Source organism: Loxodonta africana, chromosome 9 (assembly GCF_030014295.1).
Source record: "Loxodonta africana isolate mLoxAfr1 chromosome 9, mLoxAfr1.hap2, whole genome shotgun sequence".
Lineage (NCBI taxonomy): Eukaryota > Metazoa > Chordata > Mammalia > Proboscidea > Elephantidae > Loxodonta > Loxodonta africana.
Window position 1 is genome coordinate 71324960 of NC_087350.1, and position 22050 is coordinate 71347009.

Genomic DNA, 22050 nt, shown 5'->3' on the forward strand with positions numbered 1-22050 from the left:
ATCAAACGGAAGGATAAGGAATTAGTTCAAATACCAACTGGAAGGAGAAACTAAATGAAAACAACAAATGAGGAGAGATACAGAGCGAAGGTGCCCTGCCAGCCAACCTGGCGCAGCACAGCCATCTTAAAACAAAACGAGCAGCAATCCCAAGTGAAAAGCACAGTAAGGCAATTTCACAGAATTCCCAATAGAAGACAGAAAAACTGTGTAGAGATGCCCAGAGTTATGCAAAGTGAGCAGGATATGCACCAGATCTAAGGAGCGAAAGTACAGGAAGGAGGATGAGAGCTCCAGGGATCCTGGACTCCAGAGAGCATGGAGGGAGCCAGGATCCAGAGACAGGACTACTCACCAGCAGAGGTCCCGACCATTAGGGTGAGTGGTGCACACAAACTAACAGATCCAGAGTGTCAGCAGGAGGTCCCCCACCTGACCAGATTCCGGGCAACCCCCTACTCCTCACACTTGGTCAGGGCAAAGGCCCAGTTGCTGGCTGCAGCCAACAGGGAACGCCCCAGGCACCCACACCCCGTGACCAGAGGAGTACACTCCCTCTCCCCCTACCCTCCTGGTGATTAGCAATGCAAATCCCCCCACCCCTGCTACCCTGCCCACATGAGTGCTGTGATACAAGCCCCCCTTTCCCTCTCCTACCCAGTCATACCCCACTTGTCACCTCTCCTGCTCACCCAGAGAGCAGCAGCAAGCACGCCTGAGCCACCAGTTGCCCACCACACACCCCTACCCACCACCCATCCCACTCAGCAAGTAGCAGAGAGCACCCAGAGTTCCCGGTCACCTGTCAAACTTTCATACCCATCACTCACCTGGCGAGCAGCAGTGAACGAAACGTGCTGCTAGTTGCCTGTCACACTGCCCAGTCCACCACCCTGCCCAACCAGCAAGTGGTAGCGAGTGGGCCCACCATATCAGTCACCTGCCACACCCCACCACCTGCTACACACCCCACCCACCGCCCTGCCTACCCAGTAAGCAACAGTGAGCACTCCATACCACTTGTCGTCTACCACACCCTCAGGCTTGCCGAACTATCCACCAGGGGAGTGGCAGAGAGTGCTCCCACATCCCCAATCACCCACCACATGCCCCCGACCCACCACCCTGCTCACCCAGCAAGCGTCAGTGAATGCAGGCACACCGTTGGTTGCCCACAACATCCACTCACCCACCAACCCACCATCCAGCGAATAGCAGTGAGCACGACCACACCACTGGTTGCCCACAATAACCCTAGCCCACCATCCTGCCCACCCGGCAAGCACCATCACTTCTCCCATGCCAATGGACTGACTATTGGCAGCAGCACACTCACACCCAGCCTACCCCCATCCGCCCCGCATGCCCAGAGAACAGTGATGCGTGCTCACCCTGCTCACTGCTGCCCTGCTCACCTGGCAACAGGTGGTGAGCATTCCATACCATTGATCAGCAGAGCATGCACCCCACCCAACCTAATATATCCAAACAAAACAAAAATTAGGACAAAACAAACATACCATCAATCAATAAATACATAAATAAAATAATACCTATAATGCCTCAAAGACAGCAGACAATAACAAATCATATCTAAAAACAGGATATGATAGCTCCAACAAGTGAGGGAAAAAAACACCTTCCTGATGGAGAAAAGATAATGGAACTATCTGAGAAGGAATTCAAAAGATTTATATTTAGTATCCTCAAAGAGATCAAGGAAAACACAGAAAAAGCCCTAGAAGAATTTAGGAAAACAATACAAGACCAAAATGACAGACGCAATTAGAAACCACACAAAAACAACATTTAGAAATCCAGAAGATGAACAATAAAATATCAGAAATAGATAGTCAATGGATGGGCACAAAAGTCAAATTCAACCAATTAAACAATGAATCAGTGAAATAGAGGACAAGCCTCTTGATAGTAATTCGTCTGAGGAACAATCAGAAAAAAAGAATGAAGAAAGCCTAAAGATGTGGGACACCATCAAGAGGCATAATATCTGTGTAATAGGAATTCCAGAAAAGGAGAGGGAAAATGTACAGAGAGAATTTTTGAAGATATATTGGCTGAAAACTTCCCAAATATCATGAAAGACGAGATGGTTACAATCCAAGAAGCTCAGAAAACCCCATACAGCATACAGGATAGACCCCAAAAAATTCACCGAGACATATCATAATCAAACTTTCCAAAACCAAAGACAAAGAATCTGAAAGTAGCTTGTGAAAAACAAAGCATCACTTACGAAAGGGCGCCAATGAGACTAAACACTGATTTTTCATCAGAAACCATGCAGGCATGAAGGCAATGGAATAATATATATAAAATCCTAAAGGAAAAAAACTGCCAATCAAGAATCATATATCCAGAAAAATTGTCTTTTAAAAATGAGGGTGAAAATAAGACATCCCCAGATAAGCAGAAACTAAGGGAATCTGTAAAAACCAGAACAGCCTTACAAGAAGTATTAAAGGAAGTCATTTGGATAGAGAACCAATAATATCACACAACAACATGAGATGCCAAACTACTGGGTCAAAGAAAAAATTAAAAATGAAATTAAAAAATTATTAGAAATCAAATGAGAATGAAGACACAATATACCAAAACCTCTGGAACTCAGCAAAGGTAGTGCTCAGAGGAAAATTTATCGCAACAGATGCACACATCAAAAAAGAAGAAAGGTCCAAAATCAATAACTTAACCTGACAACTTGAACAAATAGAAAAGGAACAACAAAAGAAGTCCATAAAGGGACTGGACAATGCGTTGGAGAGAGATGCTGCTGAAGAGTGAGCTACTTGTATCAGGTGGACACTTGAGACTGTGTTGGCATCTCCTGTCTGGAGGGGAGATGGGAGGGTAGACAGGGTTAGAAACTGGCAAAACGGTCACGAAAGGAGGGACTGGAAGGGCTGACTCATTAGGGGGAGAGTAAATGGGAGTATGTACTAAGGTGTATATAGGCTTAAGTGTGACAGACTGACTTGATCTGTAAACTTTCACTTAAAGCACAATAAAAATTATTTAAAAAAAAAAGTCCATAGTCACCAGAAGAAAGGAAATAATAAAGATCAGAGGAGAAATAAATGAATTAGAAAAACAACAGAATAAATAAAACTAGAAGTTGGTTCTTTGACAGGATCAATAAAATTGACAAACCGCTGGCCAAACTGACAAAGAAAAAAATTGAAAAGATGCACATAAATCAAAATAAAAATGAAATGAGAAACATTATAACAGAACCACCAAGCAAGATAAAGAGGATCACAACAGAATAATATGAAAAATTCTACACTAACAAATTTGAAAACCTAGAAGAAATGGACAAATTTCTAGAAACACACTATCTACCTAAACTAACACAGAGTAGAAAACCTAAACAGATCCATAACAAAAGAAAAAACTGAAGACGTCATTTAAAAAAAAAAAAACTCCCAACAGAAAAAGGCCCCAGCTCAGATGGTTTCACTGGAGTGTTCTACCAAATATTCAGAGAAAAACTGACACCAATTCTACTCAAACTACTACAGAACACAGAAAAGGAAGAAATACCATATTTTTATGCAAATAACATGGGCCTTCTGAGTTTGTCTGCCAGTCATTCCATCCCTCCATGAGGTGCTTTCAAAAACATCAACATTCCAATCCTCTTGCACACGTTGCTGTTAAAAAAAAAAAAAATTAGCATAGTGTGCTTACAAAAGTACCTCAAGGAGGAAGGGCACAGCCAAACAAACATAGAAGGAGCATGTTATTTGCATAATATACAGTACTTCCAAATTCATTCCATGAAGCCAGCATAAACCTGATACCAATGCCAGGCAAAGACACAACAAAAAAAGAAAATTACAGACCAATATCCCTCATGAACACAGATGCAAAGAATTCTCAACAAAATTCTAGCCAAAAGACAACAGCATACCAAAAATACAATGCATCATGATCAGGTGGGATTCATACCAGGGATTCAAGGGTGGTTCAACATTAGAAAATCAATGTAAGCCACCACATAAATACAGCAAATGAAAAGAATCACACGGTCATCTCAATTGATGCAGAAAAGGCATTTAATAAACTCCAACATCCTTTCCTGATAAATAGGAATAAAAGAGAATTTTATAAAATTTTATAAAAGCCAAATAGGAATAAAAGGGAAATTCCACAACATAATTAAGGGCATATATACAAAACCAACAGCAAACATTTTTCTCAACAGAGAAGGATTGAGAGCATTCCCCTTAAGAATAGAAATGAGACGAGGATGCCCATTATCACCACCCTTATTCAATATTGTACTCAAAGTTCTATAGAAGAATAAGGCAAGAAAGGGAAATAAAGAGTATCGAAATAGTAAAGGAAGAAGAAAAACTATCCCTTTTCCCAGATGACGTGATCCTATGTGTAGAAAATCTCTGGGATTTCACAAGAAAGTTACTAGAACTAATTAAAGGGTTCAAAGTGGCCTGGTACAAGACCAACACACAAAAATCAGTTGAAGTCCTCCACACTACAAGAACTCCAAAAAAGAAATCAAGAAAACAATACCATTTACAATATCCCCCAAAAGGATGAAATACCTAGGAATAAATCTAACCAGAGATATAAAACACTTACACAAGGAAAACTATGATACACTACTGCAAGAAACCAAAAGAGACCTACATAAATGGAAAAACATACCATGTTCATGGATTGGAAGACATAACATTATGAAAGTGTCAATACTACCCAAAGTGATCTACAGATATAATGCAATCCCAATCCAAATCCCAATAACATTCTTTAACGAAATGGAAAAACTAATCTCCAACTCTATACAGAAATGAAAGAGGCCCCGAACAGCTAAAGAATTACCAAAGAAGAACAAAGTAGGAGGCCTCACACTTCCCGATGTTAGAATTTGCTATCCGGCCACAGCAATCAAAACAGCCTGGTACTAGTATAACAACAGACACATACACCAAACGAACAGAATTGAGAACTGAGAAGTACACCCATTCAGCAATGGACAACTGATCATTGACAAAGGGTCAAAGGCCATTCAATGGGGAAGAGACAGTCTCTTTAACAAAGAGTGCTGGCAAAACTGGATATTGATTTGCAGAAAAATGAAACAGGACCCACACCTCACACCATACACAAAAACTAACTCAAAATAGATCAAAGACCTAAATGTTAAATCTAAAACTATAAAGTTTCTGGAAAATAACACAGGGACAAAGCTGGGATCCTAATTTATGGCATAAATATACTATTAAACATAACTAAAAATACACAAACAACAGAAGATATATTAGATAACTGAGACCTCTTAAAAATTAAATACTTATGCTCATCAAAAAACTTTACCAAAAGAGAACCCACAGACTGAGAAAAAAAATTTGGCAATAATATATCTGACAAGGGTCTAATCTCTAAAATATATAAGAAACTTGAACACCTCTACAACAAAAAGACAATCCAATAAAAAAAAAAATGGACAAAAGACATGAACAGACACTTCACCAAAAAAGGCACCCCAGAAGCTAATAAATACATGAAGAGACGTTCATGATCATTAGCCATTAGAGAGATGCAAGTCAAAACTACAATGAGATACCATCTTACCCCTGCATAAACAGCACTGATCAAAAAAAAAAAAACAGAAAACAAATACTGGCGGGGTTGTGGGACAATTGGAATTCTTAGACGCTGCTAGTGGGATTGTAAAATAGTACAACCACTATGGAAAATGGTATGGCACTCCCTCAAAAAGTTAGAAATAGAAATACCATATGATCCAGCAATTCCACTCCTGGATATACATTCTACAGCAATAAACGCAGTGACATGAATAGGCATAGGCACACCCATGTTCACTGCAGCATTATTCACACAGCAAAAACATAGAAATAACCTAAGTATCCAGCAACAGATGAATGGATCAGCAAAATGTGGTACAAAGACACAATGGAATATTACGCAATGATAAAGAATAATGATGAGTCCACTAAACGTCTTATAACATGGACGAATATGGACATTATGCTGAGAAAATTATTACATGATACCACTTTTATAAAAAGTTAATAGGTTTACACACAAAGCAACATTCTTTGACAGTTACCAGGGATGGAGGCGGGGGAGAGTCACTTACTAGATAGCAGGCACATGTTAATTCTGGTGAAGGGAAAGGCAATACACAATACACAGGAAGTCAGCACAACATGACCAAGGTAAATGAGGACACTGAGAGGTACACATGAATAAAGGACAACTACAGTAAATACTATTAACATACACAGTTCTGTAACAACAGTAATAACCAAAATTTTGTGAGTGGTTAAAATAAATAAAATGCATGCACAAGGACTTCAGGTCAAGCATGACTAAATAGCTTGTATCAGACTCAGTCTCCCAAGGATATCAATATAAAAGACAACTATTAAAAAGCATCAGACAGCAAATAATACAAGCAGAATCTGATGGGGCTATCACCCATAAGAGAAGAGAAACTGAACAAGGTGAGCTCCACATTCACCCCAACTTTTTCTTTTGAGAATATGTGCTAATTCAGAGCTATGGGGAATAGAAAGCAGATGTCCCACTGAGCTGAGAAGACCCAGGTTGTACTTTAAGAAAGCCAAAGCATCTAGGACTTAAGTGGCAATATTCCAACAGAAAGGAACCACACAGAGAGAGCCCAGAAATCTATGTGGAATCAGGCCTTGAGGAGTTTACCAACTCCTCCAACTCGTAAAACCTATCTGTATAGGGAGGGACTTCAAAAATTTAGCAGAGAGCGACAGTAGGGAGGCCAAAGAGCTCAGCAGACACATCAGCAGCCAGCACTTGGTGCTGAGAGGCCAGGTTGGAGTTCGAGGCCAGCCAGGTGGAAGAGCCCAGGAAAACACCTCAGGCTTAAATTGAGACCCCAAAAGGGACACATTCTAGATGTAAGGATAAACTGAATTATAAACCCAAAACCAAACCAAACCCGTTGCCACTGAGTCAATTCCGACTCATAGCAACCCTACAGGACAGAATAGAACTGCCCCGCAGGGTTTCCAAGACTGTAATCTTTATGGAAGCAGACTGCCACATCTTTCTCCTGCAAAGTGGTCGGTGAGTTCGAATCACCAACCTTTCATTTAGCAGCCCAGTGCGTAACCACTGCATCATCACCAGCCCTACAAAGCCTAAAATCAACCATCAACAGTATTAAAATAATTTGCTTGTGCTGCCAAAAGCATGCTGAACATAGTTCTTGCCATCAAGGTCTTTACAGACTAGTCCAAGACAGGCACTTAAGTCAGTAATTGTTTCTGTTGTTGTTAGTTGCTATGGGGTCGATTCCAACTCATGGTAATTACAGGACAGTAAAGAGAAAGAGAAATGGAGTGATAGAGCTTTGCCCAGAAACATTTAAGTAAGAGATATGGGTTTGGAAGTCATTATTATACTAGAAAAAGTTAAAGGCATGAATGTGAATGTGGTCGCCTGGAAAGAACACAGAGTGAGAAAAGTCTAAGTATAAAGTTAACCTCCAAGTTAATTTCCTTACATTAAATTATTTCTTAAAATAAATGGTTACAATGAGATGTACTGCCATATTATCTTGGTCACTGCTTGACTTAATGAACTGCCAATGAAAGATAAAAGAATTTACATCAAAAAAATGTTCCACTGTCTTAGGAAAACATTTTCCCTTTACAAAATCCAAAAGAGAAGGATGACAGTTTAAAGTATTTCCTGAGAACGTGAACTACAGTATTTTTCAAAGTCTAGTGTTTTAATAAAATCTCAACTCCCAGGAGACTCATCACTCAGCTGAGAAGTATTGTTAGTATTAGAAAGTACTGCTGAGATAGAGTTACGAGGCTTAAGGCAGACACGGTGAATTCAGCCTCTTATCAGGTCTTGATTCAGCAAGGTGAAACATAATTGTGACAAATGGAATGAACATGTACTTTTTTTTCAAAACATAAAACTGTCCTATTTAGTGAACTATTAAAAGAAAGGGCATATTACCTAAATTAAATAGCATTTGGCGTCATGGTCTCTTCCTAAAAAACGAAACAAAAAAAATGCAGAAACGCTAAAACATAGATTGATTTGGGTAAAGAAACTGTTGAAAGCTCTATCGCATTTTATATACCTCAAATTATACCATTTCAAACTGACCACAAAAATATGACACACAATGTATGTTCTTTCAGGGAAAAGATGGTACTTTAAATACTTTCTATCCTCTTTAGGACTAAGGTGCGCCTGACCCAAGCCATGATGTTTTCAATAGCCTCATATGCATGTGAAAGCTGGGCAATGAATAAGGCAGACTGAAGGAGAACTGACACCTTTGAATTATGGTGTTGGTGAAGAATACTGACCATACCGTGGACTGTGGGAAGAACGAATGAATCTGTTTTGGAAGAAGTACAGCCAGAATGCCCCTTAAGAAGGGATGGCAAGACTTCGTCGCATATACTTTGGACACATTATCAGGAAGGACCAGTCCCTGAAGAATAACGTCATGCTTGCTAAAGTAGGTCATCAAAAGAGAGGATGACCCTCAACAAGATGGACTGACACAGTGGCTGCAACAATGCACTCAAGCATAGTAACGATTTTGAGGACGGTGCAGGACCAGGCAGTGTTTCATTCTGTTGTATATAGGGTCGGTATGAGTCAGAACCAATTTGATGGCACCTAACAATGACAACATTAACAACACAGTGCCTACAGGATCCCTGGTGGCACAGTGGTTAAGCACTCGGCTGCTAACCAAAAGACTGGTAGTTCGAACCCACCACCTGCTCCACAGGAGAAGGATGTGGCAGTCTGCTTCCACAAAGATTACAGCCTTGGAAGCCCTATGGGGCAGTTCTCCTCTGGTCGCTGTGAGTCGGAATCCACCTGATGGCAATAGGTTTTTTTCTTTATTATTTTTATCTGCGGGGTGGGGATGTCTGTAATGCCTAGCACTGAGAGTACAACGAATGAAGGAGCATAACATCCTGCCCCATACGGATAATGCAAAGACTTTATTTCTACATAAGCAAAATTTGCCAAATTAATCTCTCTCCTCCCAAAACATACTTCTTCCTATCTCCATCAGCTCAAATTCAAACAGTCCTTTGCTGTGTAACCCAAGGGTCTACTCCATTAAGCTTTTCTAGATGGTCTCCAACAGAAGTCCCCTTGCCCTGCAATAAACCCCTGATAAAAAAAAAAAAAAACCCTGATAGCACATAGCATATTCACCTAGGTTTTCTGGTCACTCTGTTTTCCATAGGTGATGGAATTCACTCAGACATCGGTAATTATTAACCTGAATGATTGGCAAATAAATTAAAATCTTAGGATTTACATTTTTGTAAATGTTCTTTTTAATAAGCTGGGTAAACAAATTGCTCTTTTCTGGTAGTATGAATTAAAGACACATATAAAAGAGCATATTGTTCATTTATCAGTCAGTCAGCAAAATACACAGTAAAGAGCTACTATATGCCAGGCACAGTGCTAGGGATGCAGTGATGAACAAAACAAACCTAGTCCCTATCTTTATAAAGTCTGAAAGAACAATGTATATGTCTCAAATTCCTTTTTAGACTATAATATCTTGAGGACAAAGTTCGGGTCTTATTCAAAGGTTGAAAGTCTATTTGTCCTCCAAAGGGCCTAAAAACTGTGTCCCTCATTCAAGTATTCAATAATACATTATCTGAATACTCCACTTAATAGAATTCAGCACAACTGACCACTCCATCTTTCTTAAAACTATCCCCTGGTTTTCCTCTTACTTCACTGGCCAGTTCTTCCGAGTCTCCCAATTTGGATTTTTCCTCTCTAAATACTAGATCCTGGAGAGCCTCTTAACTCTGACCCTGCTCCTGTCTTACTCTTTCCTCTTCTCCCTATGCTATATATCTGCCTCCCTAAGTTAATTTATACATTTACTATAAGCAATAAAAATACTGAGTTTTTTTTAATGGAGTTATGTTTTATGCAGTTAGACAAATTGCTAGTAAAGTTCATATAAATATGCATGAAAATCTAGGGGAAAAAACTGGAAAATAAAAACACGCAAGAATATCCTACAAACACTGGAAAAGAAAAATTACAACAATGCCTGTTTCTTCCACAGCCTCATCAACAGAATGTGCTGGAAGACTTTTTAATTTCTGCCCGATAAGTGAGAAATGGTGTATCAGTGTTATTTTAATTTGCATTTCTCAAATTCTGAGTTTAACATTTTTAAATATGTTTGAAGGATATTTTCATATCTTTTCTATCTGAAATGTCTGTTGATAATTTTCTGAAAAATTTTCTATTGAGTTTTTGGTCCTTCCTTCCTTAGTTTTTTAAGAGGCTGTTATGTATTCAGCCCTTTGTGAAATATGTTACAAGTATTTATCACAGTGTGCCAGCTATATTTTGACTTTGTCCACAATGTTTTTTGCCAAATTTATGGAGTCAAACTGATCGATCTCTTCCTTTAGTGTCACAGTTAGAGAGCCTTTCCTCTACACCAAGGCTGAAGAGGAATTCACCCAAGTGCTCTACCAGTACTTGTGTGGTTTTATTTTTTACATTTAGATCTGTAAAATCCATTTGGAGTTTATTTTGTGTGTGAAGTAAGGATCTAATTTTATCTTCTTCCAAATTATCTACCTAGTTATCCTAGCATCATTTACTAAAAATCCATCTTTACCTGTCCCCGTTAATTTTTGACGGCAACCTATCACATACTAAATTCCCATGAGTACTTGGATCTATTTTGGGGCTATTTGTCTATTCATGTTCCAGTACCACAGTTTTAATTATAGAGGCTTTACTTCATATTTTAAGGAGCCCTGGTGATATAATGTGTAAGCATTTGGCTGCTAACCAAAAGGTCAGCAGTTCAAACCCACCAGCCACTCTGAGGGAGAAAAGACTTGGCAATCTGCTCCCATAAAGGGTTCAGCCTAAGAAATCCTACTGGCAGTTCTACACTGTCCTATAGGGTTGTTATGAGTCAGAACTGACTTCGACGGCATACAACAACATTGTGTATTTTAATGTCTGGTACAGCTAGTCCACCCGAATACAGCAGAATATACAATCTTTTTAACTGCACATAGACTATTCATCAAAATAGATCATATGCCAGACTTAAAATAAGTCTCAACAAAGTCAAAAGAATTGAAAAAATATGGTACATGTTCCCTGATCAGAACAAAGTTAAATTAGAAATCAATTACAGAAAACTATCTAAATAATATACTTCTGGTGGTTAAGAGCTCAGCTGCTAACCAAAAGGTCAGCAGTTCAAATCCACCAGCTGCTCCTTGGAAACCCTAAGGGGCAGTTTTAGTCTGTCCTATAGGGTCACTATGAGTCAAACGGACTCAACAGCACCTAACAACAAATAAACCATGGGCCAAAGAAAAGGAGAACTGCAGAATATTTTTGAACCATATGAAACATATCAAAATCTGTGGGGATGTAGTTAAAACAACACTGAAAGGGAAATTCGTAGCTTTATTGCTTGTATTAAGGAAAAAAACTATAAATTAATGACCTAAGATTATACCCTAAGAAGCCAGAAGACAAAAAGAACAAAGTAAACCCAAAGTAATTAGAAGGCAGGACATAATAAAGAGCAGAAATTAATGACATAGAAAATCAATGAAACCTAAAGTCATTTTTTTTTTTTTCTTAAAAACGTTGATAAAATTGATAAACCTCTAGCTACACTGATTTAAGGAGAGATAAAAGACATAAATTTCCAAGATCAGGAATGAAAACAGGGTCATCACTACAAATTCTATAGTTACTAAAAGGGTAACAGAGAACTATAGTGAACAATTTTATGTCAAAAAACCGAAAACAGGTGAAATGGCAAATTTCTTGAAAAATACAACTTGCCAATTCAGACACAAATGAAATACAAAATATGAAAAGCCCTAAATGTACAAAAGAAGTTAATTTTGTCATCAAAAAACTTTCCCTCAAAGAAAACTCCAGACCCAGGTATAGTCACTACAGAATCTATCAAACATTTAGCTAAGAAATATAAAACCTACACAAACTTTCAGATTATCAGAAAGTAGAGAAGAACTGAACACATCTCAATTCATTTAAAGAGCTTAATTTATCTTTATAGAAAAACCAGACAAAGAGACTACAAAGAAAATTATGAATCAATACCCCTCATGAATATACAGGGAAAAATTCTTGAAAATTGTTAGCAAATTAAATCTAGCAATGTATAAAAAGGATTCTATATCGTGACCAAGTAGGGTTTATCCCATAAATGAAAGGTTGATGTATTATTTTTAAAAGTCAATCAACGTAGCCCACTGTATTAACAGAATAAAAGAGAAAAAAAAAAAAAAAACATAAGATCAGCTCAATCAATGCAGAAAAAAGCATTTGACAAAATTCCACAGAATGTTGATAAAAAAAATTCTCAGCAAACTAGGAATAGAAGGGAACTTCTTTAACCTCATAAAGGGGATTTATGAAAAACCAACAGTTAACATCATACCTAATGGTGAAAGACTGAATGCTTTCCCCCTAAGAGCAGAAACAAGACAAGGATGTCTACTCTCACCACTTCTATTTAACATTGTAGTGGAGGTTCTAGGCAGGGCAATTAGGAAAGAAATTTAAAAAAGCATACAGATTGGAAAGGAGGATGTCAAGCTATCTCTATTTGCAGATGACATGAGCTTGTATATAGAAAATCCTAAAGAATCCACAGATACACACGAAATCTAGTAGAGCTAATAAGTTCAGCAAGGTTACAGGACATAAGCCAATATACAAAAATCAAATGTATTTCTACACATTTGCAATGAACAACCCAAAAATAAAATTGAGAAAATAATTCCATTTACAAGAACATCCAAAAGAACAAAACTTTTAGAAATAAATTTAACTCAAGAAATGTTAAGATTTGAACACTGAAAACTACAACACGTTGCCGAAAAAATTAAAGATAACCTACATAAATGGAAAGACGCCTGTATTCATGGATAAAAAATCTAATTTTTTAGGGAGGCTTAATACTGTTAATCTTCAAAGATACCACCTTGAAGACTAACGTGCACCTGACCCAAGCCATGGTGCGTTCAACTGCCTCCTATGCATGTGAAAACAGGACGATCAATAAGGAAGACCAAAGAAGAACTAATGCCTTTGAATTACGGTGTTGAAGAATATTAAATATACCATGGACCACCAAAGAATGGACAAATCTGTCTTGGAAGAAGTACAACCAGGGTGCCCCTTAGAAGCAAGGATGGCAAGATTAAGTCTCATATACTTTGGGGACGTTATCAGGAGGGACCAGGCCCTGGAGAAAGATATCATGCTTGGTAGAGTAGAGGGTCAGCAAAAAAGAGGAAGACCCTCAATGAGATGGACTGACACAGTGGCTGCAACAATGGGCTCAAACATAACAAGGACTGTGAGGATGATTCAGGACTGGTCACTGTTTTGTCCTGTTGTACATAGGATCGCTATGAGTCAGAATCGGCTCGATGGTACCTAACAACAACATATATTATTAAAATGGCCACTACCCTCCAAATTGATCGATAAATTCAATGCAATCCCTATCAAAAACCCAGCTGGTTTCTTTGCAGAAACTGTCAAGCTGATCCTAAAATCTATATATAAATTCAAAAGAGCCAAAATAGTAAATTCTGAAAAAGGACAAAGTTGGAAAACTAACACCTCTCAATTTTAAACTTACTACAAAGCTACAAGAATCAAGACAGTGTGGTACTAACATACAGATAGACAAAGAGATAATGGAATAGAAGTGAGAATCCAGAATAAACCCTCAGAGTTACAGTTAATTGATATTCAACAAGATGCCAAGACAATTCAATGAGGGGAGGAATAGTCTTTTCAACATTCCATATGTCAAAGAATGAAGTTGGACCCTTCCTCATATCACACACAAAAATGAACTTAAATGGCTCACAGACCTAAGTGTATGAGATAGAACTGTATAACTCTTAGATGAAAAACAGAGGTAAATCTTCATGACACTGGATTTGGTAATGGTTTCTCACATATGACACCAAAAGCACAAACACCAAAGGAAAAAATAGATAAATTGGTTCATCAAAATTAAAAACGTTCATGCTTCAAAGGACACATTCAAGAAAGTAAAAGAAAAAAAAAAACCCACAGAATGGGAGAGAATATTTGCAAATCATATATTTGATAATGGCATACTATTCACAACACATATAGAATTCTTACAACTCAACATTAAAAAGGTAACCCAATTAAAAATAGGCAAAGGACTTGAATAGACGTTTCTCCAAAGAAGATATACAAATACTATAGATGTTAACATCACTAGTCATAAGAGAAATGCAAGTCAGAAGGGACCAGGCCCTGGAGAAGGACATCATGCTCCGTAGAGGGGCAGCAAAAAACAGAAAGACCCTCAATGAGACAGAATGACACAGTGGCTGCAGCAATGCGCTCAAGCCTAACAACGATTGTGACAATGCCATGAGTCGGAACCAACTCAAAGGCCCCTAACAACAACAAGTTGACTATAATAAAAAAGACAGATAATACAAGTGTTAAAAAGGATGAAGAGAAATCAGAACTCCCACATACTGTTAGTGGAAATGTAAAATTGTGCAGCCACTTTGGAAAACTGTCAGTTCCTCAAAAAGTTAAACACATTGTTACCATATGACCCAGCAATTGCGTTCCTAGGATCATATACCAAAGGCAAATGAAAACATATGTCCACAAAAAACTTATACACAACAGTAGTACCGTTCATAAGAGCCAAAAAGTGGAAACAACACAAACACCCGTCAACCGATGAATGGATAACAAAATGTGGTCTATCCATACGATAGAATATTATTTGACAATAATACAGAATAAAGTACTGACACATACTACGACATGGATGAACCTTAAAAACATTATGCTAAGTAAAAGAAAACAGTCACAAAAGGCCACATATTGTATGATTTCATTTATATGACATGCCAAAGTAAACAAAGCCATAGAGATAGAAAGTAGATTAGTGGTTGCATATGGCTGGGGGGTTTGAGGAGAAATGGGACGTGACTGCTAACGGGTACAGGGTTTCCTTTTGGGGCGATAAAAATGTTGCAATATTGATTACAGTGATGGTTGTGCAACTCTATTAATATACTAAAAACCATTGAATTGTACACATTCAATAGTTCATTGTATAGTGGTATGTGAATTATATCTCAACAAAGCTGTTAAAAAAAACACATAAAGCTCAAAATTTTAGGACTGGGAGGGGAGGTCATGTGTGAAGAAAATTTTTCCTCAGATATCTGGAGTACTTGAATTATAGACACAGATCCCCTCCACTGCAGAGGCTACCGAAACTAAAATAAATGATCCCTAAAAGGACATGGTTGTTTCTTAAAGTTTATATAATACATACTGCTTTCCTTTTAAGAATCCTGTGGGTAAAATTTTAGCCAAAAACATCTAGTCCGATATACAGTTAGCTATAAAATTTCTCTAGGCTTAAATGATAATCTTATTTTAAAATTAACTGTGAGAAGAGAACAATCCCTAATAATGGTAAAAATAATAATAATCACAATTAGCCTCACGATACAGCTACAAATAAAGTTCCTAAGATATGAAAGACACAGTGATAGAATGGCATGCATCATTTCCATTCCTCTCAACAAGCATACAATGATGATGAAAAAACTGGGATTCAGAGACACTGAGTGACTTATCTATTCAGGGATTAGACAGCAAAAGTAGGATTTAAATCCAAGACTGTTTCTAAAAGCTCTTACACCATACTGTCTCCTATCTTCAAAAGGGAATAAAGCTTTCAGCCAGGCAATAATAATAAAGATTGACTACAGATAGGTCCTAATATAAAATCTTGAAATTTTAAAAACCTAATGGAACTCAGAGAACATCTCGCCCAGGTACCTCATCTTACAAATGAGACAACAGTGCCTGTGTACTCTCTCATCAGCCTTGGCTACCTCCATTATTCTCTGGCCTCCATTAACTGCTAGCCTATCTTCAAGTTTTTACTAACAGACTCTGCATAAAGAAAAACGGAGTCACAGAAGAACTATGTTTCAGACAGTCACAGATATGCTGAATAAACACTCAAAATTTATCTTTTTAAAATGTAATAACAATAAAAATAAACGCTCTTGTTACTTGCCTAATATGCAGAAGAATGTTTATACAGGATTTGTAGAACTGATTTGTAGTTACTTGAAGTCTTACCTTTGTGGCTACAAGAAAGACAGTATAGAAGAACATCAGATTATGCTTTGATATTGCCAGATGCTTGGTATGCTGGAATGTGAACATAACTGACCCCAGGAGGGTCACCTTGGAAGGGCTGCAAATAAAACACATTTTAAGTCAGTAAGAAGTGAGCTCTACATTTCTCAAAGCACTCTGCAAAATGCTAATTTAATGGGTTATTAATAGATATAACACAAAAATGAGTTCTGAGAGCATACTAAGAAAGTTTTGGGAAATTTGAGTTATTATCAAGTTAAACAGGTTTTTTTCACAGCACATATTATCAGAGAGAGATTTTAGTAAGTTCATATGTAGTGTGATTTCAACAAGGAGAGAAAGTTTCTATGTACAGTATTACCGAAATGTATCTGACCATACAACACTTTTTTCACAAAGGATCTGAAAGGCCCATGTTCTATGGCATGACTTGGAAAAATAGCTTAGTCTACTAAGAGAAAACTTACAGTCATAAACCAGCTCTCTGGGGCGTGGAGGGGAGGGGGAAGCCCTGATTTGCAGCATTTGCCCATTTCCATGGTAATAAATATCTCATGATTGCCAATTTCAGGCTGTCAACATGATGTCACCAGGCATAGAATTGACAGGAGGTGCACAAAATTGGCTCTCATGAACCACTATAAGCCAGCAACTACACATCATTGCTTACAGCTTTAACTAATATCTTAATTTTAAAATTTTAACATCTAGAAGATACTAGTCTACCAAATAAGAAACACTGCCTTCATGTCATATATTTGCTACATATTTAAATTATATCTCAGTAACAGATCATTGTCCAGCTCTTTATGCTTACAACAAGAAAAACAAATTATAAACTCTTAGAATTCCACATTGCAAAATATGACAAATTTTAAAATACCCATAAGCCATTTTACGAAGTGAAAAGTAAGTTATTTATGTACTACAAACTAAGGACTGAGTTCAAAACAGGGTTAAGTCTGGACAACAGGAGTTTGGATCTCACATAACAAGTTGATTAGACAAGGTTCATGTCTTAAAACAGTGATCTCTAAACTTTTTTGATTGTACATCCCTGTTGGTGGTGCAAATGGTTAAGTGCTGGGCTGCTAACTGAAAGGCTGGCAGTTCGAATCCACCCAGAAGAGCCTTGGAATAAAGGCCTGGAGATCTATTTCTGAAGGGCCACTGCCACTGAAAGCCCTACGCACAGTTTTACTCTGAAACACACAGGGTCACCATGAGTAGGAATCGACTCAACGGAAACTTTTTTTTTAACTGGTAAAAAAAATGTTTTAAAACACCCCCTAATAGATGCTTGTCGCTTACTTTATACACCATATGCATGTATGATAATACTATAAAATGTGCACAAAATTGAAATTAAAAGGAGATTTTAAAAAATACAATTAGATTTATCTTAACGTCATTTTGCTGCTGTTTGTGTTTGGTTCCTGGCTCATCACATGTGTCCTCATATTCTATTTTGGATAACATTCTGTTAAAGCATAATTTCAGAAGAGTTGAACATAAGCAACAAGGATTTTGTAGACAATAAATTAGGGTAGGGCGTTGGGAAAGGGCTTAGATTTAAGGGAAAGTTCATTTTAAATCAGGGCATGCAATTTTTTAGCAGAACAGAGATGTAGTTAATTAGAGAACTCTTATACTTGCTATCTTAATTTCCTATGAAACTAGAAAACAAGTTATGTGCTTCCAAAATGCAATGGTGGGATAATAATAGGATAACAGTTATAATCATTCCCAATCTAAATGGGAGAAAAAAGAATGAAAAAGGGGGTCACTAGGCCTAAGCAATTTTGAAATCCAACAGGGCAAACTCCATTTGGTTTCAAGGCCTGAGAAGAATCCTCTGTGGCTTGAGGCTCCATCCTCTTGGCCCATGGCTCTGACCTCTAGGCTAGCAGCTCCTATCTTGGAGTCGTTCTTCCTCTTCTGAAAGAGCAGCAAAAGTTTGCAGATGAGCAGTTTTATCAGCCTATTTCTTCCTGTAGAATTTTGGGACTTTGACAGCCTTCTTTTATTTCATCCTGTCTCTTTTCTTTTCAGTCCAAAGTGACAGTGTTTCTGGTAATATAACATTCTCAAAACTGTAAATCTCCTGTGTATGTCACAGGGATCCACACCATTAGACAAAAGGGTCCACATAGAATAATTCCTAGATAGCACCATCTCTATCCCAGGTTTCTGCTGAGATGGCTGAATGGATCCATGAGCCATACACCTTGCCTCTTCAGCACTGGCAAAAGGTTGTCCAGCCACACACCTGACCCGCTCTCCAGAGCATGCTTTCCTAACAGTGAATCTCCTAATTTTAGCATCTTTTACAATCTGGATGGGAGAAAATTTCCCAAATCATTAAGTCCTGGTTTCTTTTTGTTTAAAAGTTACTTCCTCAACTTATCTCTTTCCTCTCGTATTTCATGACAAAAGGCAAGAAGAAACTGGGCCATATTTTCAATACTTTGCTTGGAAATATCCCCAGCAAAATATCTAAATTTATCACTTACAAGTTCTACCTTCCATACAACTATAGGGCATAATTTGGCTAAGTTTTCTGCCACTATATAACAAGGATCACCTTCTCAACAGTTTCCAATAATATAGTCCTCATTTCCTTCTGAGCTATCCCCAGAAATGCTTTTAACATTCACATTTCTACCAACATTATATTTATGACAATATATGTATTCTCTAAGACCATATGGGCTTTCTCTACTGTGCTCCTCACTTCCTTCTCAGCCCTCACCAAAAAAGCCTTTAATGTCCATGTTTCTATCAATAGCTTAAGGCAATCTAGGCTTTTTTGTCATGTGCCTCAAAATTCTTCCAGTTCCTACCCAATATCCAGTACCAAAACCACTTCCACATTTTTAGGTATTTGTTACAGGCACACCCCACTTCCCGGTACTAAAATCTGTATTAGTTTCCTTTGGCTGCTCTAACAAACTACACCAACTCCTCGCTCATCAACATGATTTGGTTTCAAAGACCAGGTTGTTATGCAAAAATCTGCATTATATGAAAATGGAGGATGACCATATCAGATCACAAAATGCAAGATGACTACATCATTACACAACTGCCAAATTTATCATTACACAACTGCCAAATTACATCATTACATAACTGCCAAACCACTGAGAATCATGGCCCAGCCAAGGTGACACATAACCTTAACCATCACAGTCAGCATTGACCTTGCCTCATGCCTTGGTGTTTGTTACTGCCAGACATATGTTGTTAATGCATAAAACAGTCGTATAATAGATTTGTTTTGCTAACGTTGTAAATGCAAAATGTCAGATAACAGGATAATTGTTGAGTGAGGAATAGACATACTACAAACTCAGTGGCTTAAAGCAACAGAAATTTATTCTCTCACAGTCTGGAGACCAGAAGGCCAAAGTCAGTAACAAAACCAAGATGTTAGCATGGTCACACTCTCTTCGGAAGCTCTAAGGGAGAACCTACTACTCCTTGCCTTTTTCAACTTCTGGTGGCTGCCAGTATTCCATGGCTTGTGGATGCATAATTCATCTCTGCCTCCACCATTACATTACCTTCTCTTCTTCTATGTGTGGTCAACTCTTCCTCTGCCCTCCCCTTATAAGCAAACATTCAGTTGCATTTAGGGCCTGTTACGGATTGAACTGTGTCCCCCCCAAAAAATGTGTGTCTACTTGGCTAGTCCATGATTCCCAGTATTATGTGACTGTCCACCATTTTGTCATATGATGTGATTTTCCTGTGTTATAAACCCTACCTCTATGATGTGAATGAGGTGGGATTAGCAGCAGTTATGTTAATGAGGCAGGACTCAATCTACAAAATTGGGTTGTGTCTTGAGTCAATCTCTTTTGAGATATAAAAGAGAGAAGCGAGCAGAGAGACATGAGGACCTCATACTACCAAGAAAGAAGCACCACAAGCACGGCGTGTCGTTTGGACCTGGCGTCCCTGCACTGAGAAGCTCCTTGACCAGGGGAAGATTGATGACAAGGACCTACCCCCAGAGTCAACAGAGAGAGAAAGGCTTTCCCTGGAGCTGGCACCCTGAATTCAAACTTCTAGCCTCCTAGACTGTGAGAGAATAAATTTCTCTTTGTTAAACCCATCCACTTGTGGTATTTCTGTTACAGTAGCACTAGATAACTGAGGCAGGGCCCACCTGAATAATCCATGATAATCTCCCCATCTGAAAATTCTTAATTTAATCACATCTGCAAAGACCCCTTTTCCATATATAGGTTTCAGTTATTAGGGCCTGATATATTCTCCCCTATATTTCTTTTTGGGAGGTGTAGCCCTGGTGGCGCAGTGGTTAAGAGTTTGGCTGCTAACCAAAAGGTTGACAGTTCAAATCCAACAGTTGATCCTTGAAAACCCCATGGGGCTGTTCTTTGTCCTATAGGGTCGCTATGAGTCAGGATCAACTCGACAGCAACAGGTTTGGTTTGGGGGTTTTTTTAGAGCCAAGGGGGCAGTAATACATGATGAATAAGTAAGTTATGTGTTAGAAGGTGATATGCGCTATCGGGAAAAAAAAAATAGGGGAGGTATTGCAAATTTAAATGGAGCATTCCTCATTGAGAAGGTACTGTGAGAAAATACTTTGAGCAAAGTACGTAAAAGAATTTGCCGTGAAGATATCTGGGGGGAATTATTCTAGGCAGAGAGAAAAGCTAGTCTAAACCAGAGCACACCTGGCTTTTCGAGGAACAGCAAGAAGATTTCTGCAATGATAGAGAAGAAGGAGCAAAAGAGGTGAAGCCAAGGCAAACTGGATGCAGGGGAGAGGCAGATCTTGAAGGGCCTTATAGAGAGTCACTGCAAAGTTTTGAATGAAGGAGAAACACAATTTGACGTGTTATAAAAGCCCCAAGGAATGTTTTATGGAAAACCTTGGATTTTCTTTCAAGGCATATACCTCAAAATGAGGGAAATTTCACCCTTAATATCCCTAATTTCTTGTTTATAACTTATTTTCAATCAAAGCCTCCTCTATTCCATTTCTAAACTACTTCCTTTAAACTTTAAGGGGTATTTTCCAAGTTACATATCCTAGAATTTGTTGGTTCACTCAAATACATACTTCATCATTCTTACTGTTTCTCAACCTTCATTTTTAATCCCTTCTAAACTCAATGCTGCCAAGTCAATTCCAACTCATAGTGACCCTAAAAGAAAGAGCAGAACTGCCGCCATAGGGTTTCCAAGGCTGTAATCTTTACGAAAGCAGACTGTCACATCTTTCTCCCACAGAACAGCTGTTGAGTTCGAACTACTGACTTTTGGGTTAGCAGCTGAACACTTAACCACTGATCCTCAGGGCTCCTTGGCCCATTCTAATGAGTCTAATTTTTACATGTCTTTCTTTACCTTGCTTATGATGGCCACTAATCCCGAAGTCTTTTCCTTTTTGAATTGTGAGAGCAGCAACTGTATCTTTCATTTCATTTTCAGATCCATCAGGAATATATATGTGGCTTATTTAAGACTGGGTCAGTATCTTTAGAGAACACCTAACAATTAGATTCTCTTAAATGAACGCAAAAGGTAGTTTGCATCTTATAAGTAAAGAGCAGGTTATTCCTTCTAATCTTTTTTTATTTTTATGGGGAATTGAGCTCAACTGTCATTATTTTTTAATTAGCTCATAGGGTTTTATGATAAGGTATTGATTTGTTCCCATAAGCTTGATATTTTACTACCAGAACTATGTAAAATCTGAAATCTGGGTGACATCACAGTTACTAA

The 22050-nt window shown here is 38.1% G+C and overlaps 1 protein-coding gene across 2 annotated transcripts in view; it reads right to left on the reverse strand.

The window, feature by feature from the left end:
• The window catches only part of TMEM38B (transmembrane protein 38B), a 50140-nt gene that overhangs the window by 4933 nt on the left and 23157 nt on the right, over positions 1-22050 (reverse strand). Inside the window, exons 5-6 of one of the 2 annotated variants that reach the window (XM_023545077.2) lie at positions 16267-16384; positions 150-3674 (exon numbers count right to left, since the gene is read on the reverse strand). In XM_023545077.2, coding sequence (XP_023400845.1) covers positions 3537-3674; positions 16267-16384 — 256 coding nt within the window. In that variant the 3' untranslated portion in view covers positions 150-3536. Of the gene's footprint in view, positions 1-149; positions 3675-16266; positions 16385-22050 lie in introns of those variants that run through there. The other variant, XM_003407819.3, reaches the window with a different exon arrangement.